The following is a 13,961-nucleotide window of genomic DNA, read 5'->3' on the forward strand; positions in this document are numbered from 1 at the left end:
CCAGTAACATTTGGAGGAGAAATATCTTTATCATGGGTTGATTTTGTAGAAGAGGAGTTTTCAGGTGGTGATGGTCCATCAAGACATCCCTTGGCCACTGCTCACTGCTGGGCAGCATCAAAGGGGACATGCCCCACCTCCCTGCACTCATCCTGTTCCAAAACAGTCTCCAGACAAGGAGCATTGTGACTGGGACCCCTGAAAATCCCATTTACCTCCATGTCCTCCAACACCCCAGGTTTTATTTCCCCAAACATAAAAGGTGTGACTTAATGGTGAAGTTTTGTGTTTTATTGTGGTTGGCACTAGAAAAGCATTTGCTCTGTGTTATCTCCATACACACATGCCATAGACAAGACTGTGGTAATACTGGCTTCTATGATTTTTGTTTCAAATGATTCTGAGATTTAAAAAAATACATTTATAAACCACCTGAGTCGTTTAAACTCAACGACTGCCTGCTATTTCATCACTGTATGCAAAACCCCTAATAACAAAAACCATCCAAAGCTGTGCATTTGTCACTTGAAGTAGAACAAAAAACACCCCAAAACAGTTATCAGTTTGCAACACAATAAAAGCTCTGGGCTTTATTTGATTTTTATTTTAACCACAATGAAAATACAAAGAGCTGGTGGCAATCAGTGTTTGTGATGGGATTTGAATACCAGTATCGTGATCCTGTGGCCATCCCTACTCTCTCCAGGCTGCACCATCCCAACAGGAGGGTGCCTGGTGCTGGAAGAAGGCACCACAAAGCACATCCCCCCTGTTTTTCCCTGAACTCCACATCCTGGGAGTCCCACTGCTGGCAATCCCTGCGGTACCAAACCCTGACAGCTTGCCCACAGAACGCTTCAGGTGAGGGTGGCCCGGCCCATCCCATCCCTGCCACCCTGCATCACCTCTTACCCTTGATAAAGATTCAAGTTTGACCAAGTCCTGTTGATTTAATCATTTTTTAATAAAGCCATCGTTACTGAGTACACCAAGATTGCCAGTTAAGCTCTCTATATGTCGCTGGAGGTAACAGCGCTGTGATAGACAGCGGAACGGAAAAAAATAAAATAAAACAAAACCAAACCAAAAAACAAACCCCAACCGAAACGAGGTAGGTTAAAACCAGCAACACAGACCTTGTTATGCGACACCCCAACACCACAGGCGGCCATGCTTGCAGCTACTGAGAAAGAAAACCCCAGATACGCACCGAAAACGGAAATCAACTGAGCAGAGTTTATAAGGACACGATTCAACCTGAACTAAACACACACACACGGTTCGGCACAGATGTTGTCTTTCACTGTATGTTGGGTAATTCCTAGGGAGTGGAGGGGGTGGAAAACGAGTAGATTCAGACCCTTGGCTGAAGAAACCACACATATATATAATTTTTTAAGCTCTTTACAAGCCCAATCCAGCAACACTGGGGACAGGCAGCTTGTGTTGTGGTCCCCATCCCTGTGCCGGCTGCTCCTGCATGTGCCAGTGCCCGGCTCTGGACTCAGGGGGAACCAGCACCCACAACCTGTGCCAGCTTCAGCAGCAGGGCCGGGTGCCCACAGCATCCAGGAGCCTCTGCAGTCACAAATCCCCTGGGGGAAAGCACGGGGCTCCTGTGACTGCTCTGCCCTCCTCTCCTCCTCTGATCCCGTCCCGGTGCCCCAAGCCCCGGGGCAGGCGGGCACCTCCGGAGCAACAAGAAATGGCACCTCTGTCCCTATCAAGACACACCATTATGTGAAGATCCATATAGAAATATGGATTGACAGACTTGACAAAAATGGTAGCTGATTTTTATTAGTCTAAGGCTAGTAGTTTAGCCATTTAAAATCCATTTCCCAAAAGAGGGGAAAAAAACCTATTATTTTTTCTCTTCTTTAAAAATCCGTTAAGCCGTTGCTGCCAAAAGCAACATGTAAATGTTGGTGAAGGCAAAAGATTTCTAAAATTACCCAGCTATATGGTTATGGCCTTCATCACAAAGATAAAAGGTACATTTATTGTGCTGTCTCTCACCAGATTTAATTGGTAACTTTACAACATACTATATATTTGATGCTAGCAGGCAGACAGAATTAAAAACAGACTTTTTGACACTGTTTCTTTCCCCGTTCTTACAAAGTAGGGGACAAAGAAAAAGTAAAACTAAAAAATAAAATAAAATAAAATAAAGGAAAAACTCATAACCCACTATAACACAGCGTAATCAGGAGACCTCGGGGGTCCAAGCGTGAAAGTCCATCCCTGGCTGCAGTCCCTGCCCCGGGGCTGGCGGCGCCGGGGGAGCGTGGGGAGGGGCTCCTCCCCACCTGCCTCTACAGTGTTAGTCCACGTGTTTAATGTCCTTTAAATTAGAAATAATGCCATGGCGGTGAGTGCCAAGTGCTCCTCTGTTACCAGTTCATCATGGAGTTTCTGTTGAGGGTCATGAAAAACACTTGGCTGCTTCCTCCGGATCTCACCGATGCAAAAAATACCTGTTAGGAAGGAAAGAACACTTAGTAATGCTCAGGGGATGGAGCTTACCCATGCCAGACTGGGATTAAATTGAGCCACTCATTAGTAAATGCAGTAATTAAACCTCCTTCTCCCTCACTACCAGAAAGAGTTTGGAATGCCTTAAAAATACCGGGTTTATCACTTTTTACTGCCACAGCATCATTTATTATGAAGTGCTAACAAAAAACTGCTGTCAGTGGTTTGGATCTTGCTAAACATTCACCATTTGGGTCAATATCTGCCTCAGTCTGAAATGGCTTTTTTTGGAAATGTCAGTCCTGGTATTTCAGCTATTCCTGAAAGTAAAGCCCTTCAACATGCTCAAAGTGCAGAAACATATCAGGATTCTGTATGAAGAACAGGGACTTTGGTGCTTCTGGCAGGATCCACCAGCATCTGATTCCAAGGGGAGTCTCAAAAAATAATTAAGTTATAATTTGCAAATATTGAAGGGAACATCCTGAAGCCTCTGTCCTTAATAAAACCAAAAATTACAAGATCTTACCACTTTTACAAGTTCTCCAGAAAGAGAAACATCTGGGTTTACTATTCCAAACCCATCAGTTGGTTCCAGTATTTTAGAAAGATCAATTTTATTTTTTTTCCAGCTTTGTTACAATTAGATTACACTTAAATTAAACTTAAATTCAGCTTCTTGGGCAGCTTCTCATAACATACTCAGCTGTGAAGTTAGGATACATTTTCCTGCAGAAATGCCCCAGGAAGGGCAGCTCTTGGCTAATGAGCAGCTGTTCACTAAAGTGATCATGGCCTCCAAGCTCATTCACTGCACATTATTAAATCCTGCTCTCGGGACACAGCAAGTGGTTTCTTCACTGGTTTTGTGATCGTGTGCATCATGAAAGATCTCCTGCTGCTTGGTCCTGACTTATCTTAGTGAAAACTTGTGAGAGGAGAGAACATCACCAGCAGAAAGACCTCACCATTCAACCATTGTTCCATGCAAAAATGTCTTTTCTTCCAGCAATTTCTCCTCATTCCCTGCCCCACTTGCAACACCTGTGGCAGGAGTCATCTACATGACAGCCATGCAGCTCTAGAGCAGTATTTATCACTGCTGTCCACAGAAATGGATGAGGCTATAAGAGGAAAGTAATTCAAGATGCATCAAAATGCATCTAAAGATGCATCTGAAGACATATCAAAATATTTCTGCATCAGAGCTCAAACCAGGGTCACTTACACACCCTTGCTAATACTCAACTTCTGGAGTTCACTTGGCAGCCTCAGTTTAATGTTCAGATGAGAGAATTGGGAGAAAGTCAAACCAAGTCAAGGCGGATCTCAGCTAGATGTAGAAGAGATCTTGCAGGCTGAGGTCTCCATCCACTGGAGAAAATTAACTGGGAATAGGCTTATGGGCACTGCTTATTAAACAGGACCTTCAGATTAATCATTAACCTCAAGACAAACCACACATAAGCTCTAAAAGCACCTTCTAGCTCACAGCACAGATACAAGCTTTGAAGTGGACTTACCTTATCATTTCTTTCACATAGAAACTTCAACCTTTGAGCTCTCTTGTGCATAAATACTCCATCCAAATGTCCTGTCTCCACTGACCGGATCTCAATAGCTTTCTCTCCCCATCCCATTATTTGATTGGAATGAATGTAGGCTGTCAAAAGGAAGTGTTTGAAAGGTGTTACAACTTGTGTTGAGCTAAATATTATACAACAGGCAGAAAAGCTCTCATCAGCCTAAGCAGATCAATGGCAGAGCTCTGATGGCCAGGTATGTGCCTGCAGGGACAGCAGCCTTTCAGAGCACTTTTCATCCAGAAATTGCTGAGAAATATAAACAGAAGCAGCATCACTTCTGGTTTCAGAAGGTAAGGAGCTGGGTAGTGTTTTGCCTCCATGGGCTGTGGAGCTGAGCAACAGCAGAGCCAGAAGAGCTCCCAGCTCCACACCCAGCCCCTCTCCATCCAACACAGTATCCCACCAGTGAAACAGCTGGCATTATCTCACATTTATCTTACACTCAAAAAGTTCAAATCTTGAAGAAATTAGTTGATTTTATTATGGAGGACTAAACTGCAGGAATTTAGCAATTGCATCTCACAGCTGGCTGAGGGAAATACCCTTTGATAAAAGAGGGAAATCCCCTCCATCCCAAATGACTCCATCTCAGCATTCTCAACTCCTCATCTTACTTGTGGCTTGTGTTTTAATCAGGGGAAGAGGAAGGCTTGACCTACCCACAGAAGTAGGCATTTCTCCCCACTGGAGCACCACGTCTTTAGTTATGCGTCCGTAGGTGTTCACATAGACACCCTCATCCTCATAGCACACGAGCATCTCCATCCCATCCGTCTTGGGCAGGATGACAATGGCATGAGGAGTAATATTGCCCTGAATCTGCAGGCAAAACAGACCCTGAGAGTCAGAATTACACTGAATGGAGAAAGGGGAAGGGGGAAGGGAGCAGAGCACTGCGGGGAAAAAAGCCCAAACCAGCTAGAGAATAAAGCCCTCCCTCCAATCCCCACACAGGCACTGGCTTTCAGAGATAAGCCTGAAGGGGAATAAACTGTCATGTTTACCCTACAATCAAAGCTGTCTGAGAAAGCAAGGATAAACAGGTTCAGCAATTACAGACAGATCACAACATACACACCCCCAAGACTGATGGCTGACACTTGGCTGGAACACAAGTAAGTGACTGAGCCAATGAATCCATCACCAGTTCAAATCAAGGTAAATAAACTCAGAATTTTACAGGCAGCCCTTGGGAGGAAATATCCTATTTTTTAACAATCATCCTCTAGCTCCAAGGGCAGCTGCATTGACTTTCCACCCATGTCTGCCCTTCCATAGCTAAGACAACGCAAAACCATCCCAAACTGCCCCAGCATTTCTCCCTCTGCTCTTGTTAGTTCTCACAGAGGAGACTGCTGCTTGGATCAGGTTCAACAATTCCTGCATTTGTTTAGTGACACAGTTTCTCCTAGACCAGTTTATTGTGGGCCAACAGTATAGATGGAGTTTAACTGACCCAACAAGAAAATCCTGCAGAGAGCTCCATTACTGCTCCATGCAGTGTACAGACAGATTCTCCTCTTTGTGGGACATGGCAACCTTAAACTTTACTGTTCCTGCACGAGGACAGAAACAGCCTGTGCAGATGAACATGAAGTATGTGAATCTCTGGGTGCTCTTTAAGTGAGGGCAGCACTGGGGAATGTCACACCCATCACTGGTCCCACTTCTGAGCCCCTGGGAGCCTGTCCAAACCTCAGTGGTGACCTGTGTCACCATGTACAGGCAGCAGCACTGCCCAGGTACTCACATGAGATGGAATATAGATATCATAGGAGTTCCCAGAATCTACATCAATCACATGGAAACCAGTGTGGGATCCAAAGATGACCTTCAGCCTCTGACCCTCTTCTACAGTGAGATCCACGAGCAACGGCTTGTGCTGGAGATCTGAAAAAGACTTTTATAATCCCTTCCATGAGCATCACAGAAAACCAACAAATCCCCATTGCAGCAGCCTGATATGGTTTTGAAATCACATTTGTTTGACTGTGTTTCCTACTAAATATGTGGTTATTTATACTCCTGTCTCTGTGTTCCCCTGTCAGATGCCTCAGAGGGTATTCAGCATCTCAGCAGATAAATGCCTACCCTTGCCAAGCCCAGCTCTCTCTCACAGGAGCCTGAGGCCAGCACAAGGATTTGGTCTCTAGAGGAAGGAGACAGCTCAATTTTACATGAGTGTGTGTTCAGTTTCTCTCAGCAGAGATCTGTGACCACCCACCTCCTCCTCTCCTGGCAGGGATCACTGCTCTGGTTTGGGCAGCTGAAATGAATCAGTTTAGCAAAGACCTACTCTCCCCTGCTCCATCTACCTGCTGCATCAAGGCTGGGACCAACCCCCAGCCATGTCCAGATCAAGCACCATGGTTTAGGTGATCAGCAGGAGAGTGAAGCACCTGTGGGCAGCTGGATCCCAGACCATTTTGATGCTGCTGAGCTCTCCATATCACTGAGCCCACTTATTCTGGCTTTTGCTCAGAAAAAGCAAATGTGACCTAATACTGCATAAGCCCATTTGTGTTGCAAAGATGTAAAATGAGATTACTCAGCATGAACATCTCCAAAAAGCATTGCCCTTTGTGACTCTCCTCTGCACAGAGCTTGGGATGAAAGTGCTCTGAAGGAATAAGCACAAAGTGCCCAGATTGGAGAGGAGGAAGGTCTCACTGAGAAAACCAAGGCAGGTGAAAAGGGAGGAAAAAGGAGAGAGAGAGAGTGGGTCACTCTCCCAAACTTTCTGTCTTGAAATAGAATCCACATTGCAGAAGAGGAGAGGACCTTGCAAAATTAAAACAGAAAATCATGCCAGCCTAGTTTTGTACTGCATGTTAAAAATTAGTCAGAGGGAAAAAAAAACAACAAACACAAAAACCCCACAAAAAACACCCACCAAAATCCCCAACTCAATTTTACTCATATGCATTTGATCAGCTTTCTGCAAATTCCTCAAGTAAAGCCTGCTAGCATAAACTAATAATAACACTTCATTGTTGGCTGTAAGCAGAACATATCCAATCTCTTCAGCCAGCACGGATCCCATCTCCCATGCCTGCCAGGCATCCTGAGGAACTCAGCTACATAAGCAAGATGCTTTTCTGCTCTGCAGAGTGCAGAAATCTCATGTATTTACAATTACAAACATACCTTAAATGCCATAAACTTGTGATATGGTTTAGGAGCCCAAGCGTAGATCTCTACAGCGTTCTTTAAGGCAATCACCAAGAACTTGATTCTTTCATATTTCACTAAAATAAAAACAAACCCAATTTTAAACACGTTCACTCGCTTCCCAACAAATCTCCTGAACAGCTTTTCAAGCCTCCCTCTGTTGATTCTCATTATACATAAGAGTCCACCTAATGCATAAAGATTAATTCAAAATTTACTTGTGGCTATGGTCCACCTATACTTTTAATATCAAATTGTCAGGTCAGACCAAAGACTAGAGAACAAAACCACATCTCTTCAGACATTTATTTCCACTCACCGACTTTGTAGTGGATGCATCCCTCCAGGTCTCCAACTGTGATCCAACCCTGCTTCTTCTCCACCTCAGGGTCATTGTGTAAAATCCTGTTTCTCAGCCAGGACAGGTAGTACACACGCAGCTTGTTCTTCTTTCCTGTTGGCAAAGGAAATGTCCCTGTCAGAGCACAGTATATTTGCATGGACCATTGTGGGGTTTCAGTTCTTATTTTCAGTCACAAGATGATAGAATTTAAGTCCATTTCATGATAAAAGTAATATAAATAGTAACTGCAAATAGTAATTTAGTTGTTGTGTTGGTTTTTACTTGGGAAGAAATATATGGAAAGCACAGCTCAGACCTCTGTCTTGCAGGCTGCAGGCACACACTGGAAAAACCAGGCTTTTGCTTCCCACAGGCTGGAAATACTCCTTTTCCTATAAATCAGTGTTCACAGAGGGACAGTGGGGCTCAGTGGAGCTGTGATCTCAACCCTTCTACAACTCAAGGCTTATCCAACTACTCAACTACCTGCTTTTGTTCCTTCCCTCTCCTTCATACAACATTAATTCCACCCTGGAGATGAGACAGGAGCTCCTTGGCCTGCGACAGGCACTGCTGTTTGCCAGCAAGCCTAGGGCTGGGCTCTGCAGTGCTGAGGGGCTGCCAAATTTCTGCATGGCTGCCTGCTCTTGGATGGCTGTGACATGGCTGCAGAGCCCCCATTACAAGTACAGGACACAGCTCACACTGAGCCTGGTGGGACAGGACCCAAATGATAGATCCTGTCTGCTCACAGGTTTCCACAAGTCCCCAGGATTCATTCTCAGCATCATATTGGGGTTTGGTGCTATTCCCATTCCAGCTGTAGGAATGGGAATACATTCCCACACAGCTGTATCCCAAAACCACAGGGGAGCTGCAGACCACGTAAATGATGGAGCAGTGAGTTTGGAGCTCTGGCTGAAAGGGAGCAGGAATTTGCACGTGAATGCAGAGTGAGGCCAGGGAGTCTTAACAATGTGAAAGGAAACAGAGGATGATATCAAACAATCTCCTAATGAGCACTTCTCTTGCTGCCCTCTGTGAGCTTTGTTGGACAGGTACCAGCAGGACAAGGCTCTGCCCTGGCTGTCACCCCTTGTGCTCCTTGGGGCTGCTCTGCAGGAGGATGCTGGATGCTCTCCTCAGATACTGGACTACAGAAGTTTTGCATTTTTTTTTGCTTGAAATCACCCCATGAGCCTGTTATGAGGAGTTTCCAGCTAAACACGGGGACAGTGAAAAGCCCATGGCCCTCACAATGCTTGGGACAGCCCAAGCACATCTGTGGTCTGAACTGGAAATCTAAAGCCGTGGATCATGGCTCCCTCAGCCAGAGCCACACAGTCCCAAGAGCAGAGCTCTCTGCCCCCTCAAGCTGTGACCATCTCCCTTGCTGGGCCACCTGCCTGTATCCTGCACCTCCCCTTCCCTGCTAAGGAGATGAAGTGCAGTCAGCAGGTGAAGGGAGCAAACTCTCTTCAAAGCAGATTTAACTAATTCGATTCCAGAATAAACCACCCCCATCTCCCCTGGGAGCTTCCCTCTGACACCAGTGAGCAGGTTTTGTCTGAGCTGGAACCACTCAGGGCTTGTGGCTGAGCAGGTGAATGAGGGGGTGAAGGCAGGAGAGCAGCACCTGATATTGTCACGAGGACGTTGAGGCCCTCGAGCACGTCCATCTGCTGGAAGCGCCGCCTGTTGATGAGGTTGTAGACCTTGCCCTGCCCACTTCGGTCCAGCAGCATCAGCCCGTTCTCTGTGCCCACCAGGAGATTCACACCTGAGAGGAGAGAGAGGATGTGACCCTTGGGGGATGGAGAAGGAGCCAAGCAGAGCCAGGAGCTTGCGGAAGAAGCAGATACCCTGACAGGGCCTCTCTGGAAAATCATCCCTCAGATAAGAAATTGCTTCCTTAGAATGACTAATGCTAGAAATATTTTATCCCCCTTGCAGACCCCCGCTTTATCTCTTTGTGCTTTAATTGGTCCTTTTTTCAATCCCTTAGGTAACTGGTCACTTTTACCTAAAACCTTTAAGTAGCTGGATAGTTTTCAATACTTGATATCATTGATTCATTTTCTAAGGCACTCTAACCCTATAAAAGCCCCTTTAAAATCTTATATATTCTGAGTGCTGTCAGACCCTTTCACAGAAGAAATGAAGCTGTCTGTGGAACCTCTGTGCAGCTTCCTCGGTCTCTTCTTCTTTGCTGGCTAAGAAGGTGCTGCAAGCACCTTTCATGTGAAAATGAATCTCACAGAAGAGCAGACAGCCTGAGCTTTAGGCATTGCTTTCACCTAAGCACCTTGTGGCTGAAGTCTGCCTGAAGCAGCCAGGAGAAGCTGTTCCATACAGAACATTTTATCCGGGCTTGCTGTGGCAGCCTGAGGCAAAACCCAAGTGCCAAACCCCAAGTCAGAGGTGCAGTAACACATCCCCCCCAGCCCAGGAGGGCAGGGCTCACCCCAGAGGGCAGCACAGAGGATCTCAGAGTTGAAGCGCTTCTTGTACTTGCGGATCTCGGGGGTGTCGCTGTGCGGGCGGATGTTGGTGGGGTTCACGTTCACCACCGAGATCTTGCGCGCCTCGTTCAGCTTGGCCTGCTCCTGCCTCAGCAGCTCGCTGGTGAACAGGGCTGCCAGAGAACACAAGGGGACAGGGAGGGCTGATGGGTTAAATGCTCTTTCTCCTCTTTTTTGGGGCATAATGGCAATACTTGGTTTATTTCTCCATGGGGGAGTCATCACTGTGTTACAGTGTTAGTTTGCCCAAGCAGACAGGAGGGTGGATTTTTCCTGCTCCCTGTTTACTCCCACATCCTTCTGGTGGCATTTTGCTGGTGGGAGAGAAGAAGCTGGATGGCAGCTGGATAGGGCAAGGATATAGACACCAGCTCTGTTTGGAGTGAGTGAAATGTGAGAGGAGTTCCCTGGGGTTATTTAGGCTCCCTGACCTGCTTTCCTCCCATCCCAAACTGGCCACATTGGCTCTTACGATTAGTGGATGACTCTTCATCCTCATCTTCATCTTCATCAGTAGGTGAGGTCTGATACACTCTGGTGTCCACAAAGGGGGTGAAAGAGGCTTTGGTGCTACTTCCCATACCATACTAGAAAATGAACAGCAAAGAGAGAGCTCAGCACACAGAAATAACTCATTTTGTGTGTCTGTGTATATCTAAGACTTTCTAATTAGCAAATAGTGCCTGCCTCTGCATTGCCCTTTTTGAGCCCTCTATGAACATCTGCTCCTCCTCCTCCCCATAACTATTAAGAAACAAACATTAAATTGGATTTCTGAGTGTTTGTGAGCAGCAGAAAATGGGAGGAGCAGGGCCTGGCTCTGCTCTCTCCTCACAGGCAGAAGCACAGCCATGAGGACAGTCAGCAGAGAAGCTGCAGGGCCAGAGGCAGAAGCCAACGCAGGTAAAATCCAACAGAATCACAAAATCATTTAGACTGGAGCAGACCTTTATCATCAGTCCACCTGTTTATTTGTCTGCATGTCATAAACATGCCTTAAACCTTCTCTGGGGCATCAGGCAGGCAAGGGTTTGCTTTTCCCACTTTCCCACTGCAGCCAAGGTTGGCAGGATGGTGCTGGGAGCCCCTGTGAAACCCTGGCCTGGGGCAGCTGGCACAGTTTTAAATTGTCCCCAGCATTTCATGTGGGACTGCAGACAGGGGTATCTCTAAGTTAACAAAACTTAACCTGAGGGTATCACAGGAAATGTCAGAGCCAATACTTTGCTGGGAGAATCTGGGGATGAGCAAACTGCAGCGTCACACTGATTTCTTTTTAAAACCATTGCTTTAAGGCAGAAAACGAGGCTAAGACCTCCTTCCAAGCAAAAGGAAATCCTTGCCTGTGCAGTCAATGTGAATTCCCTCCTTCTTTGAACAGCTTATCCTTTCTCCTCCAGCATTTACCCAGGACACAGTTTAAGAACGAGCTCAGTTTAGAGCTGCAAAGCAGCAAAACCCAGCTCACTCTGCAGCACCACTACAGCTCACATTTTTCTTCTCTGGGACATTGTCCTTCTTCTGAAATAAATCTTTCTCAGCTTTCACCCACTCACCAAGCCCAGGCTGCTCCCTGTGCCCACTGCCACAGTCCCTGTGTGACAGCTGCCCTGGGGACAAGTCCCCCATGCCTGGGGAGATGTGCCATGGGGAACAGCACCACCCTGGCATATCCCTACTGAAACCAGGCTGGGCCTGTGCCTGTCCTCCAGTGGGCCATAAAAAGATTCAGGGGCAGAAAAAAAACAGGTGTAGGAGCAGCTTCGTGGCTCGTGACTTTTCTGAGGCATTTTGGGGCTGGCATCCATGGGCAAGGCAGCATCCATGCCAAAATCAGGCTGTGCCTCCTGCTTCCCTCCCAGCCCTATTCCCTGACAGCCTGGCTGTTTCCATGGGAACAGGATGGATTTCCAAACAGAACATGGTAACTGAGGCCCCAGGAAGGAGTTAACAGCCTGCGGCAGGGAAGGCTGCGGGCACAGATACCTCTACTTTGTGCTTGTCTCCTAGCCAAGAAATACACAGATTTTTTCCCTGTGCTGGATGTCTTTTCCATAAAACAGAAGCAATTTAAGTAAGAGAAGATCTCAGTATTTGCAGGGATTTCCAGCTGAGAGCCAGGTGCTTTCCAGCAAATGAATTACTAAGAAACCCCTCATCTGAATACACCGAGCATTTTTCCTTGCTCACATTCAGTTATTCTCCTCAGAAGCTGACTTTTTAATAGCTTCCAAGTCTGATATTTAAATGTTAAGACTTCATCTTCCCCCAGGTCTTGTTTAACAGCCTATAAACCTGTGTGGTGGCTTACAAAGAGCATCAAGCTGCAGACTGAGGTCGTGCTTACATGAGTCACCTGGAAGCCTGTGAACAAAATCCCCAAGTTTCCACTCACAGCCATTCTCTGCTCAGTCACCTCTAAAAATACAATTTTAGAAATGGAGAAGATCTTTCTGGTTGATGTTCTATAAATGAATACATTTAAACCCAAGCCCAGGCTGCATTTCAGCAGCCCCAGGATGACCGTGGAAGGTGTTACTTTCAGGATCGACTCTCTCACTGCTGCTTTTAATGCCAGCGAGGAAACAGATAAAAACTTGAGGCCAAGTCAGGCACCATCTGTTCTTACGCTTTATCAATGCCCAATTCCAAAAAATTTTTATTTTTATACAGCTAGTAAAAGTACACCATAAAGTGAGAACATCATTTCTATGAAAGAACATAGGATGGCATATTTTTTGATGCACAACCCACCAAATGAAATAAAAACATTAAATACAATAGCTTAATTAGCACCAAATGGGTTGATTTCTCATGGGAAAAATGAACTGTGTTTGGTTCCCACAGGATGGTAAGCTGGACACATCAATTCCCTTGGTTTATTTGTCACAACTTGCAGTAAGATTTTTTACACTTTATACAGTCACGTGCCTGTAAAACACCTACCAGAGAGAAACATTTTGCCATGACAGGAAACACATGACTTTAAAAGTGTACAGATTTCTTCTTCTCTGAAGAACTATCTGGAATTTTGTTGGCTTTGGTTTTTGGTAACCTTTTCAGTCATGATAATTATCAGAGGTTGCACAGATGGAAGCTGGGCCCAGCTGAAGCTAACAGCATCACTGGCTCTCATCACTTCCTTTTATATCCCAGTGTCAAATAAAGGGGCTTTCTCATCAGTTGGCAGCACTGGTGTCACACCACCAGAACTCCAGCTGGTGGGCCTGAAAGACCTAATAAATGCTTCTCCCATCAGCCACAGACCCCTGTGGCAGTAACCCATCCGATTCCCTTGCGTTTCACTACTCTCACCCACGAGAACCAGAAACAGAGAGAGGGAAGAGCCAAGAAAGCGAGGGAGGAAAGCAGGAGAGCCCCATCAGGGGGCAGAGATGTTAATACTTGATTTAAAAGCGATGCAAAGGAGAAGGAGGAGCCCCCCAGCACCTACTTCAGGCACCGAGTCCATGTCCTGCGCATGCGTGGAGCCTCGCCCCAGGGCCTCGGTCGGCGTGCCCGCCGGCGAGTGGCTTTGCTGCACCAGGTCAGGCAGATTGATGTGACCTGCAAAGCCATTGCTGGCTGCGTGGCCAGAACGCTTTTTTTCACCAGAGGTCTGCAGAGACACAAGGCATGAGGAAGAAAGAGAAGGGAGGGGGGAGGGAAGAGAAAAAGAAGAAGAAAAAAAAAAAAAAAAACAAACAAAACGAAGTTGTCGGCAGTCCCCCGGTTCCCAGAGCAAGCGCAGGAGAAGGACCCTCTCTGTTCCATCCCCATGCAACCTGGCAAGCAGCAAACCAACCCCCCCTCCAGGAGAGTTACAGACAGGATTAATGACAAAGTTAATACAGAGTTATT

At 46.3% G+C, this 13,961-nt stretch overlaps 1 protein-coding gene across 5 annotated transcripts in view; it reads right to left on the reverse strand.

The window, feature by feature from the left end:
• Positions 1-276: 276 nt before the first annotated feature.
• Positions 277-13,961, reverse strand: part of TNIK (TRAF2 and NCK interacting kinase) — a 148,333-nt gene continuing 134,648 nt past the window's right edge. For 4 of the 5 annotated variants that reach the window (XM_056498759.1, XM_056498756.1, XM_056498758.1 and 1 more), the window contains 10 exons: positions 13,555-13,719; positions 10,573-10,687; positions 10,043-10,213; positions 9,215-9,358; positions 7,555-7,689; positions 7,212-7,312; positions 5,815-5,964; positions 4,724-4,883; positions 4,002-4,141; positions 277-2,480 (listed from right to left, as the gene is read on the reverse strand). In XM_056498759.1, coding sequence (XP_056354734.1) covers positions 2,397-2,480; positions 4,002-4,141; positions 4,724-4,883; positions 5,815-5,964; positions 7,212-7,312; positions 7,555-7,689; positions 9,215-9,358; positions 10,043-10,213; positions 10,573-10,687; positions 13,555-13,719 — 1,365 coding nt within the window. In that variant the 3' untranslated portion in view covers positions 277-2,396. The remainder of the gene's footprint in view (positions 2,481-4,001; positions 4,142-4,723; positions 4,884-5,814; positions 5,965-7,211; positions 7,313-7,554; positions 7,690-9,214; positions 9,359-10,042; positions 10,214-10,572; positions 10,688-13,554; positions 13,720-13,961) is intronic. The other variant, XM_056498757.1, reaches the window with a different exon arrangement.

Source organism: Oenanthe melanoleuca, chromosome 9 (genome assembly GCF_029582105.1).
Source record: "Oenanthe melanoleuca isolate GR-GAL-2019-014 chromosome 9, OMel1.0, whole genome shotgun sequence".
NCBI lineage: Eukaryota > Metazoa > Chordata > Aves > Passeriformes > Muscicapidae > Oenanthe > Oenanthe melanoleuca.